The following is a 25,446-nucleotide window of genomic DNA, read 5'->3' as shown; positions in this document are numbered from 1 at the left end:
TTCCTGTGAAACGTTTATTGATTGAGAAGTTGTTGGTTTTTTTTATGAAATGCCAAAAATGATCCTTGCTTCGGTAATAGCTTTCATCCTAAGAACTTTTTTTTTTTAGGATTAGATTTATCCCCAAACTGATATCCTCAAAATCGAATGAGCCAATCAGCTTCTGGGTTCCAGTACGTCGGAAACACACCATTTGAAGTCTGAGAAACCCAAAAGGAAATTTCCACCTCGAGCTTTCAGGGACTTCAGAACATCTTGGTGTCACTTTCAGTTCCTCTCCTCCTCTCTCAGCCGTGTTTGATCTCTGTTCAACTTCCTTCGTGTCTGCGTCCATCTACGGCCATTTGTTAGGAATAAACGAGTGTTGCATATAGAAAATGATCAGAAAACTTGAATTTTGACAATGCAAACAAGAGAAAAAAGCTTGTCTGTACTAATAAACGGAAAGGAACATGGCCCACAGTGACATTTCCAGGTGGTCCGGACTAGATTCTGTGCTTCTGACCCACAAAAGATCAATAGCTTTGATTCCTGAGCATCTTTTCCAAAGAGTCAAGAGGGGGAAAAAAAGGGAGAGAAGCACAAGACGAGGAGTAGAGAGGGATGTCACTTTCAAAGCAAAGAGATCAATTTGGACTTCTCTGGGTTCTTTTTTTTTTTTTTTTTTAAATCATCTTGCGATGTTTTGAAGCTTCAAGGACAGGAGGGAGTGGGCACAGAAAAAAAAACGTTTGCAATTGGAGGGAAGATGAGCTGTGAGGAATTTTCAAAAAGAAATTCAGAAAAGCAAAAAGGGGAAGTCGGACTGGAAATAAAACAACATCTCGAGGAACTTTAAATAAAAACGAAAACAACTAAAAGCTTTAGGGTGACACTTCAGAACGGGTGAAGGAACCAAATCATCCATTAATGACAACAACGAACCATGGGGGAGGAGAAGGGCTGCCTTTGACTGGAGGAGGAGGCGTCTCCCAGTGGCAGAGGACAGTGTAGGTGTTGGTGTGTGAGGCATAGAGTCTGTATGCGTGTGTGTGTGTGTGTCAGGCTTCTCTAGCAATGCTCCAGGTAGTCAATAATCCGGGAGATGGACTTCTGTCCTGCGGTGCCGACGTCGCACTGCAGACAGAGAGCAGAGTTTCAGCGGTTATAGGAAAAAACCTTCGAAAATTCGTCAGCACTGACCCAATACATAAATCATTTCAATCTCTTCTTAGCTAAAAGCGACAGAAAATCCACAATAAATTTCAACTCGTATCAGAATCATTACAGTTGTACTGCGCCTTGCATTGTTTCACCCTAGAAATTGAAGAAAACCTTTTGTATTGGTGATGTGTCTAATAACGGAGCCAGATGTGAGAAGCTATTTACGGCTGTCTGTCTACAACATGTTGAGACGTGTCCGAGGTTCTTCCAGGCTGCAGGAGAGCGAGAGAGAGCCACACTTCATGCAGATAACAGGAAGGCTGACGCGTACGGCACAGTCAATGGGTCATCGTTTTGAGCTTTCAACATGTCGCTCATTGATTTGGAAATGGTGACAGGATTTTAGAAATCTCAGAGCTAAGCTAGCATCAGCTGTTAAAAATGCTTACACGACAATCGCTGTACTGCTTGGCATGCTAGTTGCTAACAGGCACTGCTTAAACTAGCTTATAATCTCAACTCCTAAGTGCTTCTGCCTTTGAAATAAGAGTAAATATAATTTTACAAAGGCTCCTCCCGTGTCTCAAATATGTACAATCAATAAGTGTTAAAAATGAACACCAGGGGCACACCAATTTTTAAAAAGCCTGATCTGCCAATTCTGACTTTTCCCAATACCAATTTTTATGCCTTAAAAAAAAAAAAATCTTTTTTGTTAGCTGATTGTTGGTGCACTCCTACAGACGACTTCCTAGATCATCATCATTAAATCAACACAAACATTGGCTGAAACTGGTGTCAATCCGTCAAAAAAAAGTCTGTGCTATTCATCCTCGGGTACAGAAATGTTCTGAAAGCTGCGACTCACTGTGAGGTTCATGAAGTTGAGGAACTTCTTCAGCATTTCTGTCATGATGGAGAAATCTCCTTTTGGCAGGTTTTCTCTCACAGTAGTCACATTCATCTGGTGGAGACAAACACGGCGGTAATTAATCATAGAAACTATACCTCTGTGAGCGGGATGTGTGGGGCAACGCAGTGAGACTCACCGGGCTCCCCTGACACAGGCAGCCCAGGAGCTGTGCTGTGTACGAGGCTACGATGCTGTCCTCCATGTGCTTCCCTGCGTGCTGCAGAGCTACAGGGAAGAAATCGGGACGTTTTATTCGCACAATTCGACTGAGTTCTCTCCAGAGAGTAAACCAGAGCTCCGCTCTACCTTTGTTAAGGTCCAACTCCTCGTCCTCCTCGTCGTTATTCTTCTTCTTGGCCTCCTCCTGTTTGTCTGAGGCGTTGTCGTTGGCGACCCACTGGATCTCGCCTCCGGTCTCCTGCCACTCGCCGCTCTGGTCGAGTGCCGGCTTCGGAGCCTCTTTGATGAGGTCATCGGTCTGCGCCTCGGCCAGCATGGCGGCTCGCTCGCGCTGCAAGAACAGCTGAGGGGAAACAAGTTCAATCTGGATTACATTAAGCCCATGATCATTTGAAATGACCAGTTCAAAGCAAAATTTGGCTTTCCCAACATTAAATCAAATTTTATCATATCATTTATCGTGAAAGTTTCTTATCACAATAAGAATCCTGATTTATCCGCGTCTCAAAAAATTAAAATTAAAGACGTAAAAAAAAAAAAAAACTGACAGTATTATCAGAAATATTTTCACCAGTTTCTAAATATCAGCAAATTCAAAACTATTATTAAAAACATACTCATGATATAGAACATAAGTAAGTGGGGTCCTGATGACGCCTGAGTCAAATGGTTACGTTTGTCAAGATGTGCGTTTGTGGCGCTGCAAAATGCTGCGCCATGCAGTCACACAATTACCAAAAAAAGGAAACAATAAATAGTTTATCATGGTTTTTATCGTTATCACAATAGCATCATGAAATATCATGATAAAATTCTGAGCCAGTACCGCCCACCCTTACCTGTACGAGAGCCGCGATGGCGCTCAGAGGCCCGCTGCCGTTGCCACCACTGCCCAGGTCCTGATGCTGCTCGCTGAGCAGGACGGTGGAGTCGCACGGCCCCTCACCCCCATCCATCTCCATCTCCATCAGGAAGTATCTATTCCTGGCGCTGTACTCCACCAGGTTGATCAGCAGCCCCAGACCCTGAAACGCACCGGAAACGCAAAGGTCGATCGTTACTCCAGATCGTGTTCAACCGGGCGTCTTATTTCTCTGGGTTTTTCCTGTCGGCTCGGGTGTCGTGCGATGCGCACCAGCACTCTGACATCAAATCTCTGCTCCTGAGGAAGATATTGAGGGACTTTGAGAACGCAGTTCAGAGCGGTCGCTATCAAATCCTCCTGCTCGCCCGTTTTTGTGCTGCCCCACTCTGCGTACACACACACACACAAAAACAAAAAACATGAGAGCACTGGTCTCCAACTGCTTATTTTGCGGTTTAAACATCTTCGTCGAGCGTTTTCGGAGCCTCACCGTTGTCGTGCGTCAGGTTGAGCAGGACTCCAATGATGGCCCTCATGCAGTTCTCCACTGCTTTCCCCACCGTGCCGCCGTCTGACTTCACCTCCCTGCTGTACCGCTGGATCATCTGCTCGCACCTCCTCAGAGCCCTGAGACAGAAGGTTTAACGCTTAATCGCAAAATATTATCACCACGGGAACTGGTGGTACGCAATCTAAACACAGGGTTCGGGCCACGTTTCCTTTTGCAGCATTTTCAAGGAAAGCTGTCAAACTTTTCCAGCGCCACACTTCGGAGATAAAAAAACTAAAAATACAAATGAACTAAAAAAATAAATAAATAAAACTATTTCAATAACGTTGTTTAAGGTATAAAACATAAGCCAACCTTTATATCAATTGCACTGATCAATAAGTCGTTGACCTTTTAGGAATAATAAATATTCACAATACAAACAAGTCGTGTTAAGGTAAATGACATCCCAGCTCAAATTAAATATTTTCTCGCTACGTTTAGCAAATAGAAATAATTTTGATCATTCTAATTGACCTAAAACAAGAAAAGTTTTGTCTGATTTAACTTCAGACAGTGAGAGAAGAAAAATGTGTCTTTTCATGAGGTGTCTGAAAATATGAGTTTTCAACTATAAATTACGGTTTTCAAGTTTAGGGTTTTAATCAAACTTTAGATTGCACTTTATTACAAAACTGCAGTTTCAATATCAAAACACTTTGAATGGCTTTAAACAGAAATCAGGCACTTTCCAAACCTTGACCACTCCCAATTGAAATCCAAGCATTTTCAAGGATTTCTAATACCCGTCCAGACCCTGTGAAGAGCAATGTGGTTTTAACTCTAAGATGAGTACGAAAGAACTTCCTATCAGGCAAAGAGTTGAAAGCTCTAGCCTGTCAGGTGACCAACTTGGTTCACATCCAGATTCTGAACAGGACTTGAACTCTTCAACGACGTAATAAAACAGAGCCACATTCAGGGAAACCGCTGTGTGTGTGCGCGCGCAAAGTCCGACTGTGGCAGCTGGGAGGGTGAAGTGGGTCAGCAGCCCGATGAAAATAACCAAATTAGATCAAATGTCAGCGGTGAATGAACAGAGCAGAAACCAGAGTCTGGACGCAAAGAAAGACAGAAGGAAAGACATAAAAGGAACATCTGGATGAAATTAACTTCGGAGCTCACAGAGGGGAACGAGGGGGAATCTACAGTCACGATGCAGAGGAAGCTCATCCTCGCTTAAATGAAGGTTTTGATTCTTTATTTTTTAAGCCAGTCTTTTGTAAATGTTCTTGGGATCATTGGCCGTTGATGACCCAGTTTGGCCCAAGTTTCAGCTGTCGGGCAGATGGCCTCGTATTTCACTCCGGGACACTTCGCCGGCCCTCCACAGAAGTCGCGATCGTAACTATCGATGCAGATTCCCTCGTCATTCGTAAATTTCGCGCCGACTTGCAATTTTCACCAGTCATCGCAACTTTTCCGCTAATCTGACCAATCGACGTTTTCTGTATTTCCTTCTTTTCAAACCAATCACTGTAAATTGGCTGAATCCTCAGCAAGATAAGAGCATGTGTGATGCTAAACGGTAGCGTTAGCCATTTTTTGAGATGAGCTAATAGTATTTGCTTACATTATGCAATCATGGCAGTGGTCTTCGTCGTGTTCGGCAGCAAGTCAGAGCCAAAAGGCAAAAAGCGTTGCCGTTTTTTTCCCAACAAACCGTGTAACTTGAGTAATTCTGCTGCATGCAGATAATGTAAGCTATGTCAGTATATCATATTAATATTAACAAAAATGCTAATGTTGCTGTTAGCTATTTTAAGTCCCTTTGCTAGTTGGTTACCTTTGAATCCGGTAACACTTTATTTGACGGGGTGTGCATAAGACAGACATGACACTGTCATAAACAAGACATAACAAATTTGATGAACATGAATAAGTGATTATGAATGTTTACACCTGTGTGAAGTGTCATTTGGTAAATAATGAAATTTTGATGCAAAGTTGCTCTAAAAGTTGCATTGAAAGTCAATTAAAAGTGCCAACTTTGCATGAAAGTGTCATTATTTACAAAATAATGGAAAGTAGGCACTTTTAATGGACTTTCAGTGTTTCAGTGTTCTGCAGAAAACACGATGCAGCCACCACTGTCTTTTAACATGGGGGAGGTGTGTTCAGACTGATACGTGAAGTGTGTGTTAGATATAGGTTGTGAAAATTGAACTTTGGTCTCATCTGGGCAAAGCAGCGTCTTCCACAGAAAGAAACATTGTCTGCGATGGTTCCTTTTCAGAGAACCGTCTCTAATGAAGTTCGTGGCCAGACAAAATGAGGCTCATCAAACGGCAGAAGGACCTGCTGTGTTCCTAACAGGGCCGTTTGGGGTTTATCAGATTAGGCCTGCAGACAGCTGAAGCCGTCGGATGCAGACGGATGCAGTTTCTGCAGCGTGTTCAACGATGGAAGGAAGCAGAAGGAGACAACTCAGAGAGAAGAAAAGCAGGAAACCGGAACATAGGAAGAAATAAAGAGCGAGGGAATGACGGAGAGACCAAAGAAAAAACGAGTGAGACGGATGAAGAGAACGGAGAGCCCATGCAGTCTGGTTGTTTCGGTAGCAGACCTCGGTCACTCCCGGGGCCTCACCCCGTAGATTTTGGGGTTAATCGAGTTAACCAGCGGACAGCTGAGGGCCCAGACCGAAGCCTGTGTCGCACTCCCAAACAGCGGCTCTTTGTCGCTCTTTGCCCGGTCACCCAAAGGGCAGGAAAGCAGGAGGAGCCAGGAGGAAAATCAGCTGGTCAAACTGATTCTTCATCTTCCTTCAAATAATGGTGGTTCTAACAACGTCCCAGACATCAGTAGCGATTTTCTTTAACACGCTCATGACTGGGTTCTGTAATTCGTCCGAATGAAACTGGGATGGAGGAGTTTCTCTCTTTTGGAAGGTTTATCGAACTCAACAACTTTGTGCATTACTGCCACCTTGTGGTAGTGTTAGCTGTGGAAATGACAGCTGGTTGGTGATATATGACTAAATAAATAACCTCCGTTTTTACAACAGAGTGTTAGTTCACTCTGTTGTAAATGCCTCCGTATTTTCTTTAACTGTTCTGGTGCTTACATAAAACTAATTCCTAATTTTTAAAAAAAATGTCAAGTAATTCTCAGTAAGAAGAAAAAACAGAAAATTAATTTGCTCAAGAGCATTACACTTACTGTTCATAAAAAAATATTAAGCCCTACATTATTTCTGGTAGATAACTTTTGATTTTTTGTCCCCATTTGTTTCAGTGTTCTTGTTGAATTTTTTTTCCACTAGTCAACATTATAGCTGTTTATTTGATGTCTGAAATGCCTGTGTTTTTCACCTTTTTTAGATTTTGTCCACATACGTAAGTGTAGCTTATTGGAATGGATAGATAAACACAAATTTGTGCGTTGTTGTTAAGTTGGAGAAGCGTTTTTTTCCTATGATAGGTATTTAGAAAGCACACCAGTGAGTCGATAAATGTCACCTTCAGGAAGTTTTCGCTCCTTTATCTTCACAAACCAACTCAAGCTCGGTCAGATTGGATAGAGATCAATCTGATTCCCACAAGTTGTCGTCCAGAGGTTTGAATACTTTGGCATAATAAATGGCTGCTTTAGTTTAATGGCTCGGAATCTAAAAAGATTTTTTAAAAACCCAGCAAAACACAGTTTTCATCTTTTATGAGACCAAACTGAAGCACAGGAAGGTTAGAAAACTGCCTTCAGGCTGCAACACCTGAGAACAAAACCCCCGAAGAAACAAGTGAAAGAGTGACGTCACCCTCTCCTCCAGCTGAGGTCAGAGGTAAAAGGTCGCTGCTGAGAGTGACAGGAGGTCACGACAAGGAAATGGAACAACAAAACCCCGATAATGATCCACTGAATGGCGAGTGACGCACACGGAACACAAAGACGCGGTGGCTGGGGAGGCGACACACGCTTCAAGCTTCTGACGGGGAAGTCAATATATCTGGATTTATGTGGCTTCGGTCTGATCGTCACACAACGAGGAAGAAGTTTCAGTAGATAAAATATATGCGGCTTGACCCGGCAATGCCTTAGGGTCTCTGCAGTCGGATCCTAAAAGGAAAGAAAATCAGCTAAACCTCACAAGCTTACTCACTTTGCGGAGGAGACGATGAGCGACGAGTCCTTGTAGGCGATCAAGTAGCCCTGGTTCTCTGGGTTGTGGACGGACACCTGCATGAACCCAGATGGTCACTTATTTCCGTTTCATTCAGAGCTTTTTTTTTTGTGAATCCTATGCTGACACTTTCAGTGATCACAAGGGTGAAAGGTTCTTAAAGCAGAACCTTTCAACACTTCAAGATAATCCAGTCTTAGCCAGTCTACTTTCCACTACAAATATCTTAATACACTTGAAATAACACAAAACTAACTTAAAAGTAACTTTCAGCAAGATATTAGCTTAGTTATATCTACCTGGAAAGTTACTTTGAAGTTAGTTTTGTCTTATTTCAAATGTACTTAGATAAACTGTGGAAGAAAAAATACTTTTTGTTTTTGCAGTGCGGCTTCAGTTTCCTCCCCTGAAACACTTACGCTCTCCAGCACCCGCAGACACCTCTCCGCTCCCCACAGCGAAGAAACCAGCTTCTCCTCCTGGTCCTCCTGGTCCAGGTTGTCGACACACTCCTTCACTGTGGAGATCGGGACAGCCACGGTCACATTCAGCACTCGGACACGCCGAGCGTTTTCTGTCCCTTTGAGATAAAACACCTTTATCCACGATGTGATCCAGTCCTCCCAGCAGCCGCAGCTCCTCTTTGAACCAGTCTCCCGCTCGCTTCGAGGTCAGAGATAGCAGCGTCTCCATGGCTAAATGACCCGTCTGTAAGGGAGTGAGGGGGAGAGGATATGCAGCGTTTTAGTTCAGCTCCAATCGAGCCGCTAGAAGCAGCCTGAAATCTGTAGGTGTGAAGGAGCTGTTTTAGAAGCAGCTTCTTTTCAAAGCTCGAAAACAACAAAAAAAAGGATGAAAACTGAAGAATGAAAAACTCTCAGGTTCACGGCACCGTAATGTTCTGCAGGTCCAGGTGCTTGTTGTGCACGGTGTCGCACAGCTTCCTGATCTTCTCCTTTATCTTGGCCAGCTCTTTGGCACTAAACTGGACGCTGGAGTCCGGCTCCGCCACGGCTCCGTGGTCCTGGTCCAGCTCGAGGAGCCGGATCATCAGGTCCAAACAGGACCGGTCTAGGTCCATGTTCAGCCGGTCGCGGCTCAGGATGTACATCAGAGCTGCTGTGCACAGAGCCAGGTTCTGAAGGGGGAGAGGAGAGGAGAGAGAGCATGATAACCAGCAGATTAACACAATCTGGGTCAAAGCACTCGGCTCAGTTCCGGAAAGCCGCATCGTTCTTCAAGTGTGATCGCTACCGGGAGGTGCGGGGCGTCGTTCAGCGTTTTGAAGACCTGAGCCACCTTCCCTCTGGCTCTGAGGTGCATCCTGAAGCTCGGCATGGCGCAGCGGGTCGCCAGGCTGATCACACTGGAGAAACCAAACAACAATGACGTTCATGAAACCCTCCACAATACATGAAAACACTCTAATTTAGGGCTGAAATTCTGTTAAAAAAGAAAAAAAAAATCTAATAAGCTCCTTTTCCTGTTCATTTATTAATTCAAAAAATATCCACAGATTAGCAGACAATATTTTTTTTAAGATGAAGATGCATCCTTTGCTAGAAACAATCAAGTGATCAAAGTCAAAGATTCACTTTTTTGCATCTTTGGCAAAAAAGTTCAAAAAAGTAACTGAATTTCAGTAGTTAGATGAAAAATATACTAACTGTGGCAATTTTGTTATCCGAATAATCGATTAAGAATCAATAAAATAATCGTCAGACTCAGGTGTTCGTTTTCGTACCTAAGGCAGCGAGTGTTGAGCGGCTGGCCGCTCTTCAGGCCGGTGGCGAGGTACTCGAAGTCGTCCGTGAACTCCTGGTTTTCCCCAAACTCCACCACGTCGTTGAAGTGCTTCACATGCTGGACCACCGTGTAGAGCTGCAGACGCGAGAAAGTGGGGAAGAGAATTTGAAAACGTTTCCTGATTTTCAGGTAGAGTTTCTTAATGTGATTCAGGGAAACAAACGGAAACGTACCTCTTTGTGTTCTTTACGACACTTGAGTGCCGTGACCGTGTCCTGGTACGGATCTGTGGGAACGGTGACGCACTTTGTAACCTTTGGAGGTGGAGGCGGCGCCTTGAAGACCCCGTCGTCCTTCTGGGAGTCGGCCGGCTCCTTGCTGGAGCTCCCGGTCGGGACAGACGCCTGCGCGAGGGAATGGAGGAAAGCTTGCGTGAGGCGGCTGCATGTCTTTCCGCAGTCCAACCACAAACCTAACGTCCAGTCAGACGCCGCGTCGGTGCCGTCTGTGTTCTTACAGAAGTCGCGTGCGATCGGGAGAAGAAAGGCGGCGGCGGTTCCTCCTCGCTCTCCACGGTCCAGTGTCTGGCGTTGTACACAGCTTTGGTGGGAGACTGAAACGCAGCGCAAACAGGAAACAGGAGAACGTCAGCAAAGAAAGTTGGCTGAGAACACGGTGGAGCTATCGGCCCACCTGCAGTTTGAGGCAAAACTTCAAGCTGACACACGATCTTGTGCAGACAGAAGCACTCCGTCAGCAGTTTTTGCTTTTCTTTCAGTTACCTCATTTTCCTTTTTTTTAATATTCACAGCCAACAGATACAAACAGATACAAGGACGCTGAGTCGACAGGACAGCAGGGGAAAACATTGGACTCCTAATGGGTCTAATCTGATGGAATTATTTGCTTACGTTTTATTAGGATGATTTTAAAAAGTCACACAAGGCCTTGGTGTGGTCTGATTAAGGGAAGCTCTTACTGGAGTAGCTTGTTGTAAAACTTTATGAAACATAAAACTAAAGACCCGATTTAATTCGCTATTAAATGTTTAATTCCATCGCGAGCGTCGAGTGGTGCATTTGAACTCTGCTGGTTATTTCAGCAGGTATTTGCAAAAAGTATTCATTGGGAATTTAGGTGACAGATCATACAAAACAGCACATATTTAACAACAAAAAGGACACAAAAATACACCACTGACACATGTTTGGTTGGCCCCTTTGTTCTGAGAAGCAGGCAAAAGGCCTAAGGCAACTCTGAAGAGAGGTGAAGCTTCATCTTCCTAGAGGTCAACCACCCTAAGCATTCAGCTGGCGCTGTAATGGAATAGATTAAAGCATATCTATGAGTTAGACTGGCCTAATCAAAGTCCAGACGCAACGCTAACTGAAAAGTCTGCGGCAGGAGCTGCAAAGTGGCGTTCACAGATGTTCTCCATCCAATCAGACAACAGGAGAAAAATTTAATTTCTGGTAGAGAGATAAGACATTTTCCTTTCACTTACCAATCATGCACTACTTTTTACTAATATATTGCATAAGCTCCAAATAAAATACCCTGAAGCTAGTAGTTTTAAAGGGCTCTATTTCTCTTCAGTGCGTGTACAAAATTAGCCGAAAAGCAAAAATGTTGACAAGCTGGACTCGATCAGACGGAGAGAAGTCGAGAGCTGAAGTTACAGAGTGGATGAGCAAGTGAACTGAGGAGCAAATAGATGCGGAAGAAGTTGGCGAGAGTCGGCCAGCGATGATCAAACAGCACGGCGCACTTAAAAACAAACACACACACACACAAACACACACACACACACACACACAGTCCTTGGTGCCAAACCTGCGGTTGGTGGCTGCCAGGGCATTCAGGATGAAAAACAAAAGACGGACAGAGGGAAGAAAAGAGAGCGGGCCGAGTTGGCAGGAAAAAGTTTCTCCGCAGGGTTAATAAGCAAGAGACAGAAGGGGAGTTCGGGGATGTGCTGCGCAGAGCTGGAACGTCAACACAGCAAATTAAAGCCTGCTACAGTAATCTGAATGACACAGGCAGACAAGGAGCCCCCCCGCCCATCCCACCCACCTGCTGCTGAGCAGCATGGCGCAGATAAAAAAGCGAGGCAGGAAGGTGGGCAAACCCCCCCACTTCCCCCCAGTGGAAGAAAACAAACACACGGTTCACACGTTGCCGGGGGCACGCTTCAGCCGCAGAACGGCGCTCGGCTGCCAGGGGATTCCTGACGAGCCGAGGTCACGGCTCAGAAACGTTCGCATCAGATAAACGGCGCTGATGTTGCAGGAGCCCGGCCACCGTACTGCAGGGAAGCGTCAAACGCTCTCCAGCTCACACCGTCAAAAAAAAAGAAAAGAAAAGAAAAGAAATCCTTCCAATTCACCCGTTAGGCCCAAATACTGACGAATCCCTGCGTCACTATGGAAACATTTCCCCACTGACCTTCGTTTTTGCCTTAGTTAAGGTCGGTGTTCATGATAGGAAAGAAACGGAGGGGAAAAAAAATGTTCCAGGGCCAAAACTACCGCTGACCAGAACCCCAAACGGCCCGGCTCATGTTTCCCAGAAAACATGAGTAAGATTCTTAAGTGACTTAAGAATCAACGCAAGTAAGATTCTTACTTTAGTTGAATATTTTAATGCACCTAGTAGCTAACAGGTTTGGCAACAGATGTGCGCCAGTGGTGAAAACTAACATCGTCCAGCAAACAGACCATAAATTTGAAGTTGCCCATGACAGACGCAGAAAACCTAGGTAGCTAGCAAGCAAGGGTACATGAGGAGCTAGTTAGCGGTAGCCTTAACAGCCTGAAGTCACAGAATGGAATGAAGACGTCTGAGCACGGAGGAAACTTTAGCCTGAGAGAAAAGTCCTGCGATAAAAATAATTGTCTTGCCATGACGAAATTTAATACCTGCGATTAACATATTTAAGCCCAACTTACATTTTTTTTAAGAGGATTTAAGACATTTTAAGGCCTTACTTTTAAACACATGAATCTCAGAGTTTTTAAGGACGCGCCAAAGTTGAAATAGCTGTGAACTGAACAGAACCCAATGAGGTCAGCAGAGCTCACTAAGACAAACCTGACATATTATCTAACAAGGGTCAGAGACTTCTTAAAAACACTCCTGCTGTACAACAAGACCGAACATAATTATCACTCCGGTTCAGGCTGTTTACTTGATAAAAGCTTCAAGAGCAGATGTATAAAGAGGCTACACCCCACAGCCCTCCTCTTCATGAACCTCCCTCCTCCATCTAACACAAAGTACACAGACTCTCCGCTCTGCTTGAGTGCCACTGAGCTGCGTCAGCTCTAAAAGAGGCCGATCGATAACTCTGATCTGAGGCCGGCCCGTGAGGCGTGCGGCGACAGGCCATTAGCAGGCAGACACAGCAAAGACGGGCAGCTAGGGAGCCTAAGAAAAAAAGAATAAGGGCTGATCGTCCGCCACTCCTCAGCTCTGCCGACACACATCGCCACAAACCAACGCACCGAGGAGTTAGTCAGAGCAGGCGGAGGCAGAAAACCCCTCGTCCCCACAGGTACATCCATGCACACCTCTTTAACTCCGCACAACACTCGCGGCTTTAACAGGCTCTAATAAGATGAAAAGACCAGATTTGTTAAGAGACCGAAACATGAGCAGGCAGCTGAGTTTTGGATACAATTAACATTTCCAAAACCTAAATTCAAAGCGAATGGACAAGTTCGTGGAAAAATCTACAACGAAAACCGGAGTTAATTTGGGAACATTTAATGCCTTTTGCAGGCTGTGGCGATAACAAAACAACCTCAATATCTCTTTAAAAATAAGAATCAAATGCGCAAGTTTGAATTAGTCAAATCCACACAAGGTCAAAATTATACATACACCACCCCACTGACTTTTGACTACATTTTTCCTGCTTGCCAAGGCACCACACAGCTTTCAGAGCCAACAATGAGCTGTAGTTCTGTGTCAATATTTGACCACTTGTCTTATCAGAAACGGTGCAGCGCATTTAAACTGGTAGGTTTCATAGCACGGACCCAGCTATTAAGTATAGCATTCAATATATTTTTATTTGAAAGCTATTTAGGAACCTTCCAAGACTAGCTCTGCTGAACACTGTAGTTTTATCATCTTCTTCAGCAGCATTAAGACTATAAAACATAACATTTCTGCCATTACTTCTTATTGTTAGATCCACTTAGTCTACAAAGACTTTAAATGACTTTGTGTTTTAGTTTAAACAGCGTCACGGTTGGCACTCGTGAGGCACGTCACACCCTTATGTGCCTTAGTGACGTTGTGTCTGACCTTCTTATGTGCGCTGAAGATCCTCCGGAACGTGTCGGGATTCTTCTCGATCACTTTGCTTTGAGCCGCCCGTCTGGGGCCACTGGCCAGCACTCGAAGGCCGTCCTCAGAGAAGTCCAGAGTATCTGGAAAAAAAAAAAAAAACTATTACCAATTATCCCCCAATTCCAAGTTCCACCTGAGCAGTACGTTAATAACGAGACCAACACTTCCGACTTATTGAGAGTGAAAGTGTTCGATGTTTATAACAGATTTCCTTGAAAATATTTAGTTTGATCTCTTGTTTAAAACGGGGTTTCTCCAGGTTTCACCAACTTTTTAAGACGTTCTTAAGACCATTATGAATTGAATTTAAGACCTATTTCGCCACAGAAAAGTACAATTTCGTCCTTGCTAGCTGGTGAGAAATTTGCACTTACTTACGTTGGACACAAAAAAGGTAGCTAGCTAGGTAGCTGACAAGGGCATGTTAGCAGTAAGATAAACGGTAGCCACAGCGATCTCGAGTCACAACGTCGCGAAGAAGTCTCAGTGCAACTTAAACTTTTGTCTGATAGAAAATTCCAGTGAAAAAACCCAAAATATTGAATATATGAGATTAAATAGTCCTGCCAAGACAAAATTTAAGACTCACAATTAATGTATTAAGATCAACATACTTAAAAAAAATGAATTTAAGATATTCAAAGGCTTTAATATTAGATAAATTTAAGATTTTAACAGACAGCCTGTAAACGGTTCATTCACCGCTTTAGAGGTGGAAACTAGGGTTATTGTTTAGACGAAAACAAACGGCAACAAGGTTATCGCTGTTGGGAAGAAAAGAAAGATCTGGAGCACAATGTGGGCTCTGTGTCGTGTTTACATGTACACACACACACACACATTCAAAGAAAAATTATCTCTGAGAGCTGGACAGGTTCCCAATTTCTACCCACAAATGAGGTCATTTTTCATACTTTTTAATCAACAAAATTACATCCAAATAAATTAAAAAACAACAATTTTTCTGAGAACATGAACATAGACTCAAATGTAAATTTGTACCGTGTAAGATATAATCACACAGCTCACTTGCCTCTTTTCTGGAAGCAAAAATGCAGCCTTGTAATAGAAATGTCTGTGTTACATTAAACAGAAGTGATTTCTGTTTCTGTTGGGTTAATTATAGCTCGGTGAATCACTCTGCACTTCTGGTCATCAAGCCAAAGGAACAGAATGTGGATACTTCGAATCTCGCTTACAGCCAGCGTGCTCAGTCGTATTTACATTGCTGAGACTCTGGAGTCGTTTGTGTTCATCCATTTGGGATTACTGACAGCTTTACTACAGTTTCTTTTTTCCCCCCCCCACTCTGATCGGTGCAAAGTTAATGTCGAGTCATGCATTTTCTTTGGAATGTGCGTGTACCTCTTTGAGTCTTCCTCTCAGAGTTCTTCTTGCTCTCCTTCACCGGCGGCTTTTCCCAGATCTGCTGACTCTCTCGGTTCTCCAGCCTCTCGAACGGATCCGGAACGTCGTCGTCGTCATCGTCATCGACCGTCGTTGCCGTCATCGTCTCCTTGACGGTGACCGCCGGGGTCGCCTTGGATGCCGCAGCCTGCGCGACCTTCCTCCTCGGTTTGGATTCGCCGTCGTCGTCCGCGCCGTCGCTGTCACTCATGTCGTCGAAGCCGAAGTACTGGATTTTGTAGCTGGGCTTGCCGTCGCCGCTGTCGGCGCTGTTCTCTTCCAGGTTGAAGTCGGTGTCGTCGAAGCCGAACAGGTCCTCCTTCTTTGACTTGGTCTGGGTCGGCCTGGGCCTGCGCAAGAGAACGCGTCGCATATGGAACGGGGAGAGGTTTTTATTCCGTCTGCCACTGTTCTTTCAACGTGAATGAGACTTCATTTCAAAGCTGTCGCTGGAAATTGCAACTGGGGCTGAAACGATCAATCAAATTCTTTGCGAACAAACGTCAACATTTTTAAAAATCAATTAATTGCTAACTGACTCAAAAAAACAAAAAAAAAGGCAATTTTGCTGAAACAATGTACTCACTGCAGAAATTAAGCCGAAACGGTAAAAATAATATATACATTTTGCATTGAAGATTTTTAAAAAAACAAAAAAACTTTTTTGTAAATAGTATCTCAAGTGATAGTTTTAGCTTTACAGTTTCAAATTCTGAAAAAAGAAAAAATATCCTATTAAGCACTTGCTGCTATAAAATTACTTTTAAAAAAAACAAAACAAAAAAAACAGTTTAGCCCGATTCTGTACTGATGCTAAGCCAACGAGAAGCGCTTAGCTTTTCATATGCTGTTAAAAGCATTATTTTGGTTACAAATGGTCAAATATTCTCTAAAGAAAAGATCTTTTGTTATCCAATAGAATGTTTATATACTTTAAAAAACAACTGTAACTATTTGTTTCTATTTATGTATCTGAAGTGGTTAAATTAAAAAGCTGCAGAATGCAAAGATCTTTTGTATCCGATTAATCATCAAGATAATCGATTACTACAATAACTGTTACTTGTCAAACATGATTAACTCATAATTTCCAGACCCTTGTCAATCTTCACCATTCTATGTCGTTTCCCTCTGCCTCGGAGATTTAGTATCTTAGTCACTAAATAAATAAATCTATCATGCAGGGAAGATTGAGTTCATCCAACTTAATCCAAATGAATAAAACTCGGCACTAGAAAACACAGGATATGATTTAATGAGCCTTTCTCCTGCATTAGGTCATGTTTACAAAAGTGATTATTTTTTAAAAAGTCAATTTGTTTGTGTCCTACCTCGGCTGTTGTGCTTCGGCCTTTTTCCGCTGCCACCCCAGCTCTTGTGCTTCCGTGGTACTGCCTGAAGAGGCGCCACCGGCACCGCTGGCAGGCGCCGCATCACTAATAAACTCGTCCCTGCCGCGGTCCTGGTTGGTGACGTTGCATGCCGACACGGACGAGGGCTGCAGCACTGTGTAGTCCCTCGTCCTGCCCCGGCCCCGTCCCCCGCCTGCTGTTTTGGTATGGTTGGCGTCGGTGGAGGATTTGGGGAGATCGGAGCCGAAGGCGGCGTCGTCGAAGCTGCTGGAGTCCGAAGCCCTGCCCGAGCCTTGCTTGTTGGGCCTCTTGTACGTCCGACAGTTTGAGTTTCTTTCGAGCGATAACGAGGCGGACGTCTGGGAGAATTTGGACAACTCGGCGAGGTCGGACTCGCCGATTAGACTGTTTCTCTCGCTGGGGTTCTGCGGCCGCGGAGGAGAGGGGGGCTTCCTGTGCGCCGAGTGAAGGCCAGCCGCCGCCATTCCCGGCGAGCCCCAGGAGAGCGTGGGGGCCGGGTTTCGGGGTTCCTGGAGGGGCGATGGTGGACGGAGACCCATGATGGCGTCCCAGGAGTCGTACGTAGATTCGGCCTGGTAGCCCGTCTTCAGGGTGGTGGTCTGGGCCAGGGGCTTTTTGTCGCTGTCCGAAGCATTTAGGTACCAGGAGTAGCTGTGCTGGTTCTGTGACGACGCCGGGTTCTGCCATGACGATCCTAAGACCGAAAAATATATACATCAATAAATAGGGCAAGTCTGGGCAATAAACTGAAAATTGACGACAAAATTTATGGCAACAAATGACGTCGTTTTGTCTATGTTGTTATTTTCCGTGTTTTTTTTTTATATAAATAAAATTTGATTTTGTCTTTTTTTGTTGGTGCAAAGGTAGGTGGCAATAAAATAAAAAATCGAGGTTAACTGCTAATTATATTATAATATTGACTTTAAGCTATATCCCCCAGACCTAATTTAGGGTGGCAATAATCCCCATTTTGTTTTAAAATATCAGTAAAATCTAGATTTACACTAAAACCCTCTCACACACAGTGTGACATCACCTCTGCTGCTGTTATAAATACTCAAATTGAACTAATTAAAGGAAGACTGGAGGGAAATGTTTTGAATCCTGTTCTTGTATGTTAATTTATGAATTTAAGAAAAATCAGCTACAATTTATTAGCAGGCCCAAAACCAGAAATCAGTCACAAAATTCTGACTGGGGCTATTTGCTACTAAAGACATTTCTCTTTAAAGTAAATCCCTGACTGCTTTCAAGGAGGGTCTGAAAGTGTGCTTTAAATAAAATAAGTCAGATGCCTTGCTGGGATCCTCTCGCTAGGTGCTAGCTTGATGATAGTTTGTAAATCAACGCCGTGTACCGAACAGAATCGCATCGCTCAAGCGGGACGTTCTTCCGAAAGAACAGGAACTCTAAAGTGTGTCGGATTGTGTTAGATGTGCAGAAACTCGCATCTTATCGTCTTAGGCGTTCTCAGGTGCTAAAGCTTCACCGTTTCTATGAGCACCTCTGCAAACGGGTCATACAGCCACATCAGAAACAAACAGCAGCCGCCATCCAGGCCAAACCAACACTCGTCTGAAAGCTGCTACATTTTTTTTTTTTTTTTTTAAATAGCGTCCGTTAGGAGTATACGCAATAAACATCTTAGTCTCTCATTCACTTTTTTTTAGAATTTAACTTTTTTTAAAATACAGTAAAGGTTAGGGTCGGATTCCTTGACAAAGAAAGTGATAAAAAATTGTTTACTACAACCTCCATCATGCAGGACATTTTGTTCTTTTAAATGTTTGCTAGATTAACTCTAGAATCAAACGCTTGAGCTTGGATGTGCTCCAGCTCTTATTGAGCAAAATCATAACCTGGCAGATTGGAGGCATTTGTAACTACCGCGATAACCTTAAGCTGGAAAAGTCGCAGTCGCTCTGCATAACAAAAACAGGAAACCGTTTTACATGAAAACACCGAACCCTAAATGTCTCTGCTCTGAACAGAAGCCCCAGGTTTGACCTTAAAACTGGGTCATCTCAGATCTATCCGGATCTTAGATGAAGCATGAGGTAAATTAAAAGTTAAAAGATAAACAGAGCCGCCAGAAAAGCTTCCGCAATCCCCTTTTGTTCCTCGTAATGGCCGAGGTACAGCACATTAACTGAGCTGCTAATGGATACGGTTAAAACAGCCGCCGCCATAAAGAAACAGTCGACATAAAGGACTGATTGTCGGTCTACATACCTGGATGTTTTGTTCTCACATTCTGAAACCAAACCCACCATCTCTACCCACCTTGTTTCTAATTGGGAGGTAATTGACTAAATTGCATTTTACGTAAGAATATGACTACATGACTGCATTCTATTTACGGGTGCGCCGATAAATCGGAACGGATTTTTTTTAATTTTGGGAGATCGGCCGATCGGTACATGAGAAACAGATCTTATCTACCTCTGCAGATTTCTGACAAATCTGCAGATGTCATGTTTTGCTCTGCCGTGAGAGAGGACTGTCAGACAGGCCCCGCCCACCGTCACCCGCCTCTGCCAACTTAGCAACTTTGTCTCTTATTTAACCATTTTTTAGCCCAGAAAAAATATATAATCGGGTCGTTTGCTGAATATTGTGATATATATCATATTGTGAGCAGAGTATCGCATATCGTATTGTATCATGAGATTAGTGTATCGCTACAGCCCTAATCTGTGCCCTTCAGTTTAGGATTGGGTGAGAGGATGATTCTAAATAATGAACGATTAGAACATGTACATAATCTGCCAAAGCACAGAGATTGTTGGATTGGTCTATAGAGCACAGTCTATGCTTTTCCATTCTATGCATCAACAATCTGTAACGTAAATGAGTTGAAACGTTTATTTTGTATTTAGTTGGTATAGGAGCACCAAGTGTTAAACGTGGCTTTATTTTAAAAATCATAACTGTGGTTGATGTTCGTGTCCTTAGTCTGTGCCGAAGGAAACGAAACAACCAGTCCTCAGTATCAAGCTGATAAAATCAGTTAGAATTTAGCCAGACACACGGCTGAAATAATAAAACGCAAATTTTTGCCTCAAGCTGTTTGATAAGAGTTTCTTTTGAAGCACTGGCAGATGAACCGGGACAACTTCCTTAAAACCTTCACCAAAAAGAGACTTCAGCACATATAAAATTCGCTGAATTTCAACCAAAGTATCTCCTGAAGCTCATTGAAACATAGTACTAGTGAGAGAGGATACTGTCAGAAGTGCGAAAGCTGAGGGCACGGTGTGTTCAGGCAGAGCGTAAACATTCAGTGTGAGCTGGTGAGAAAGAGATGAAATGATTGCTCTTTGCAGTTTAGCAGTGATCAACAGGCACATAGCGATCATACAACATATACTGCTGCATCCTTGTGCTGCAAGAGTGCATCTGATTTGACGGTTAAACTTTAAGGCAAGATAAAACTGATGGGTGTTTCGTATCTTAAGTACATCAGCTGGACTTGAAACAAGATGGCAGAATTTATTCAAATTTAGTTTAGCTCAAACCTCTTTGCTTTGTCATCATAATTCTACTGCCATTTTTTTATTTTTTAAATGAGACATTGTATGATTTTTTTTTTTTGTTACCTTGTGACAAACTGCACGTTTTTAAGTCCAGCCGATTAAGTCGCTTGAGTTAGACATGCAGCGAAAGATTGTAAGCAGTGAACGGCAGGAAGGAAGTCCAAGTTCAGTCGAGATGTCAATGATGATTGCAATGATTTATCAGTTCATTTCATGAGCTTCGCTTTCCCCCAAGTCTAATCCAAATAAGAAAAGAAACGCCAACTAACACTTGAAACCCACCCAGACTGCAAGACAGACCCTCCCACACAAACAGATGACATGAGTCCCAACACTATGAAGCCTGAAGAGGAATTCAGACTCTGCTGCTGCTGCTCCTCCTCTTCCTCCTTCTCCTCCTTCTCCGCACCGATTCATCTGTCAGCCACATAAATGAGCAGGTTGTTTGCAATCACACACTCGATATGACCGCAGCAAATCTCATCGTTCACTCATTAAACCGTGAACTACAGGGCGCTTTACGAGTTCCATGTTCCTCTCTCTTTCTTTCCACAGGTAAATGAAAAATAAATATGAAGACCTGCTGCTTCTGAAGCCAGATGGAGGGGGGGGGGGGGGTGTATGAGTCATGATGCGTGGATCCCAACTCGTGTGGGTGTGAAAGAAAAAGAGTGCCAAAAGCTGCACATTATAAATGGCATCAAGGTGCAATCAGATGGCAACCTTCAAACAGAAGCAGACGTTAGATAGAGGACAGATCCATTACACACAGAGTTATATACTTTGTTTCTGATCAGGCACAAAACTAAGGCAGGCTTCTAAAAACGTATTTAGCAAAATATAAACTGATGCAAAAAGCTTAAGTTTTGCCGTTTTATGGATTACATAATCCCCCCCCAAAAAAGGACTGCTGACTTTACAGTTGTCCAGTAGACAATGATTGACAATGTTTCACAAGAAGGGTAAACCACAAAAGGCTATTGCTAAAGCAGCTAGCTGTTCCTGGGGAGTGGCATCCAAGCACATTTACAAAAAGTTGGCAGGAAGGAAAAAGTGTGGTGGAAAAAGCATAACTACCGTCAAGCAAAACCCATACAAGAGTTTGCATGGATGGGCTACAGTCTGTAGCCCAAGCTTCAAGAGTCACCGCACGCAGATTTATCCAAGACCTGGACTGAAACTGTAGTCATTACTCAACCAGAGACTTTTATCATATCATTTACTGTGAGAATTTATTATCGTGATAAAAAGTTTCATTTATTGTTGTCATGATAAATTTCAGTTATTGATGGTAAATTAAAAAATATATATTAATTGACACAGTATGATCGGAAATGTTATATTTTGACATTTAAACATAAAAAAAGACATTAAAAGATAAGTAATCTTTTTTTTCTTAAATCACTATCTTTATCACAATAGTACTACAAAATATCGCAGGCGCTCAGCTAGAGTTACACAACACTGAAAGCCACAACATCAGAGCTGACCACCTGTCACTTAACAACATTAGATCCCGTTTCAACGTTGACTCCATCTTGTTTATTGACAGCAAGAAGCTAAAGATTTGTGATACCCATTTCAAAGCCAATCTTCTGTATTTTAAAGATTGCTATGGATTTTTATGATGCTACACAATGACTGCACTCAGACAGTCTGGGTGTTTGTTTACCTGCGTTTAAAGTGGTGCTGTTGAAGAACCGGGCGGTGTCCTCCATCATCTCCGGCTGACTCCCGTCGCCGCTAAACCACGGGCTCTCCGCAGCCGACAGCGCAGCGGCGTGGGACGATCCCCTCTGGAAGCTGGACCGGCTGCCCGCATCCAACGAAAAGCCCGGCCGCTCTGCCTGCGGCGGCTCGGCCGACGCCGGCTTGGAGGGCGACGACTTGCTGCCCGCCCGGGACGTCACCGGTTTGGACTCCTCGTCGCTGTCGAAGCCGAACGGATCGTCCAGGCCGTCCTCTGAGAGACGGGGCTTCTTGTAGACCTCCAGGACCGAGTCATTCTTGGGGGCTCCCGCTCGCTTGGAGCCCACCTTGGCCTTGTAGGTGGTGTCGCCCCATTTGGTACTGAGGGTGCCTCTTTTGGTGGACAGGACCTCGTCGAACTTGGATGTGCCCTCTCCTCCCTTGCGGCTGTAGGTTTTCCCAAATCTGGATGTCATTGTTGCATCTGGTTCATGTTCACTACAAATAAAAACAGTGAAAATTAATGTGATTTTTTTTTTTTTTTATGTAGTTTCGGAACCATTCAATGGACTTATACCAACAACTCTGCGGAGGTGAATGTGTAGTATTATGCGGATTTATTTAAAAATGTATCACTCAGAGTTTTACAATGAGGGACGGTGTCCAAAGCGTTCTCCTTGTATAGGCTTTTATTTGCCATATTCAGAAAAGGCCATTTTAGCTGGAAGTCTTTGTGTCCGACCGCTCCTGTGATATTGGATATTCAGATACTAACCCAACTTAAATTTTTTGCACTCTACACAAGAGTTCAATGACAATTATACCTGAAAACTTTCTGATTTAAAAAGTCAGCAAACCTGAAGCTAGCTTATCAGATCTAGATAATATCAGAACATGTACATATTCTAATAATATAACAGGTTTTCCTAAACAAAGCTAGTTAGGATATATACTCTCTCATAATGGAGGAATTACTAGCAGGCATGTTTTCTCTTCACAAATATCTCTGCTTTCTATGTCCATTGTTTTTATCATTTTATTGAGCATTAAATGATCTGACCTTGGCCTCCGCTTTAGGGAAGAACGTTTGTAAATGATCTTCGTTTTTGTACAATGAACAGATTCAAACAGTGTAAATGGCCCATACAACCCTCCACAAAGTGATGGGGATCAGCAATTGCTTCCCTAATGTCATTGCTGATACCGTCTTGGTATTGTTTTAGACATCTGTATATCCATCCAGAACAGCAAACTGGCACAACTTCTACTTTTACAGAGATACTCTGACTGGTAATAATCGATTAATCAATGGCATTTGAGCAACAGCTGCAACTTCAAATTCTAGATAATCCAGAAATCAGCAAATGTAGGGTTAGTTTTTTTGATTCATCTTTGTTTAATAAATATTAATAACCTAAACACAGTCGTGTGTTTTGTGTATTATAATGTTAGATTTGAATCATTTTAGAACATTATAAACAGCCTGGTGTGTTTAATATGCCTCGATACTCTTGGGTTAAAGAAGACTAGAGCTTCTTTTTGCCGTGACTGTCTGAAGTTATCTCCAACCGTTAACTACAGTTTAGCTGTTAGCTTTAGCATAAATTCAGCGGATTAGCCGGAGCTAATTCCAAGCTAACGGCTAACAATAACTATAAACCGACATTCCACCGCTCCAGAGTTCCACGCAGATCAGTTTAAAGTCTTAACCCGTTGCCGGTTTCTTCACTTACCCGGTGAGTTAAAGAGCCGATCGTCATCAGACACAGAGATGAGCCCACAGGGCCGTTAGCCTCACAGACAGACAGCAGAAGAGCCGCCGGGCCTTCTGCTTCCCTGAGTCGAGCTGTTCAGTATAAACAAGGCCGAACAGAGGCAGTTACCGGCGGATCAGAGGCTCCAAGACGGCCAGGACAAGTCGGCAGGTCCAGGCCGAGGCGGAAAAAGTGGATTTATAAGCGCATTTAATAAATTCCTCTCAGTTTATCAACCTAAATTCAGACTCGATTGTCTTCTTCAGCTTACGACGAAGGCTTCCATTGGACTCCCCCCACCGCGTCAAGATTGAACTGAAACAACAGCACGTAACCGGAAATAGAACCCTCCAAGCTGTGAAAATATAACTTCGTACAAATAAAGTACCCACTATTAGTTTACATTGGCACATTCGGAATTAAAATTACTTTTAATAGTTTATGTTTAGTCTTGTTTTTTAAATCTATATAGTGGTTAAAAAACTCGTCAGTTAAATGCTGTTCATTTACATTATAGTGACAATTATATTTTATTTTTTAAACTTAACCGGAAAGTCAGAAGCAGTGTTTTGTTACTGCTTCTGACCTTGTTCTCATTTATGGCAGGGATGCGGCGTTCCAGTACTTCCCCTAAACTCGGAAAATGTACATTTTAATTTCACGAGTAAAGAACGAGTAAAAATAATTTAACAGAAAAAGAGTGAAATTATTTAGAAATACAAACGCCTACTAGAATATTAAAGAGTCGAAATGAAAGATAAATTAATTTTAAGGAAAATATGTGTTTGTCCACAATGTCGTTTCATTTAACAAAGGCAAACTGCGCACTTAATTTACTGGATGTTGACAGTTAACACATAAATGCCCACCACTACAACATTTAAAGGCCAATGCGGGAAGTCTGTCCCTAGTTTTGCTTATAAATACTGCAGTCATTAGGTGTTTTCATTTTCTTTTTCTTTTTTTTTTTTTTTTGCCAAGCTTCAAGGTTGACATATCACAAGGTTAAGATATCACAAGAAGCCCTTTCACCCCCGCGCTCACCAACTTAATAGTGAAAACAGATTCTCTCTCTCTGTGACGCTGCAATCAAACAGGTGTAGAGGATGAATGGATGTGTGTTGCTTTGCCTCATGTCCCAGCATCCCTAATTTGGTCAGATCTGTCCGAAGAACATAGTTCAAGCAATTCTGTGATTTATTTTGATTATTAATAGAGTTGATAAATATAAGTCATGCTGCCACAGCTCCTTTAGAGTACAGAGGCTTTCTCTCTGAAGATTTCCAAACATAACATACTTTTGCAATCTTTTTCTAATTCTTCTGCCATGGTCCATTCTATCACTGTTACTGTCCATCCATGTTTTAAATCAACATCTCTGTTTATGTCTGATCTTTATATATATATATATATATATATATATATATATATATATATATATTGTACCCTCCAGGGGGTCTTTTTGTGGGCTCTATTGTCCCTTATTTTTTGAAAGTAGGCTGACAGGAAAGGGGGGAAGTCAAGTCAAGGACTAAAGGCCTCCAAACATGGGTCGCGCTATCCCCTACGCCACCACGGCACGCCCTATGTCTGATCTTTGTCACCCTACCTTGGGTCCTACATCCATCCAAGTGTTGACATGCACCCTTCCATGGCCGTCTGTTTCTTTGGGGCAGTGGGGTCATTCTGGCAACAAACTTTGATGTTTCAACCTTAAAATTATATGCAACCGCGGCCTGCTAAGGGATAAGCCTGGCAGAGGACTCAGGCTGGCATGCGGCACCCCACCTTTGTGCCAGCATCAGCCATCC

General features: G+C 43.2%; 1 protein-coding gene across 1 annotated transcript; it reads right to left on the bottom strand.

Annotated features, from left to right (window-relative positions):
• Nucleotides 1-23,941, bottom strand: LOC116727074 (wings apart-like protein homolog). The gene is made up of 20 exons (XM_032574182.1): nt 23,615-23,941; nt 21,865-22,379; nt 16,612-17,347; nt 15,239-15,630; nt 13,829-13,953; nt 10,035-10,130; nt 9,751-9,921; nt 9,516-9,652; nt 9,026-9,137; nt 8,664-8,909; nt 8,368-8,479; nt 8,191-8,288; nt 7,751-7,827; nt 3,592-3,728; nt 3,372-3,487; nt 3,076-3,261; nt 2,363-2,579; nt 2,193-2,281; nt 2,012-2,107; nt 1-1,116 (listed from the first exon to the last, which is right to left on the bottom strand). The coding sequence occupies exons 2-20, from the start codon at nt 22,355-22,357 to the stop codon at nt 1,051-1,053; spliced, it is 3,702 nt and encodes a 1,233-aa protein (XP_032430073.1). The 5' UTR covers nt 22,358-22,379; nt 23,615-23,941; the 3' UTR covers nt 1-1,050.
• Nucleotides 23,942-25,446: the final 1,505 nt, after the last annotated feature.

Source organism: Xiphophorus hellerii, chromosome 10 (genome assembly GCF_003331165.1).
Source record: "Xiphophorus hellerii strain 12219 chromosome 10, Xiphophorus_hellerii-4.1, whole genome shotgun sequence".
Classification (NCBI taxonomy): Eukaryota; Metazoa; Chordata; class Actinopteri; order Cyprinodontiformes; family Poeciliidae; genus Xiphophorus; species Xiphophorus hellerii.
Note: the sequence above shows the minus strand (reverse complement) of the source record. Positions and strands in the feature narration are given on the sequence as shown.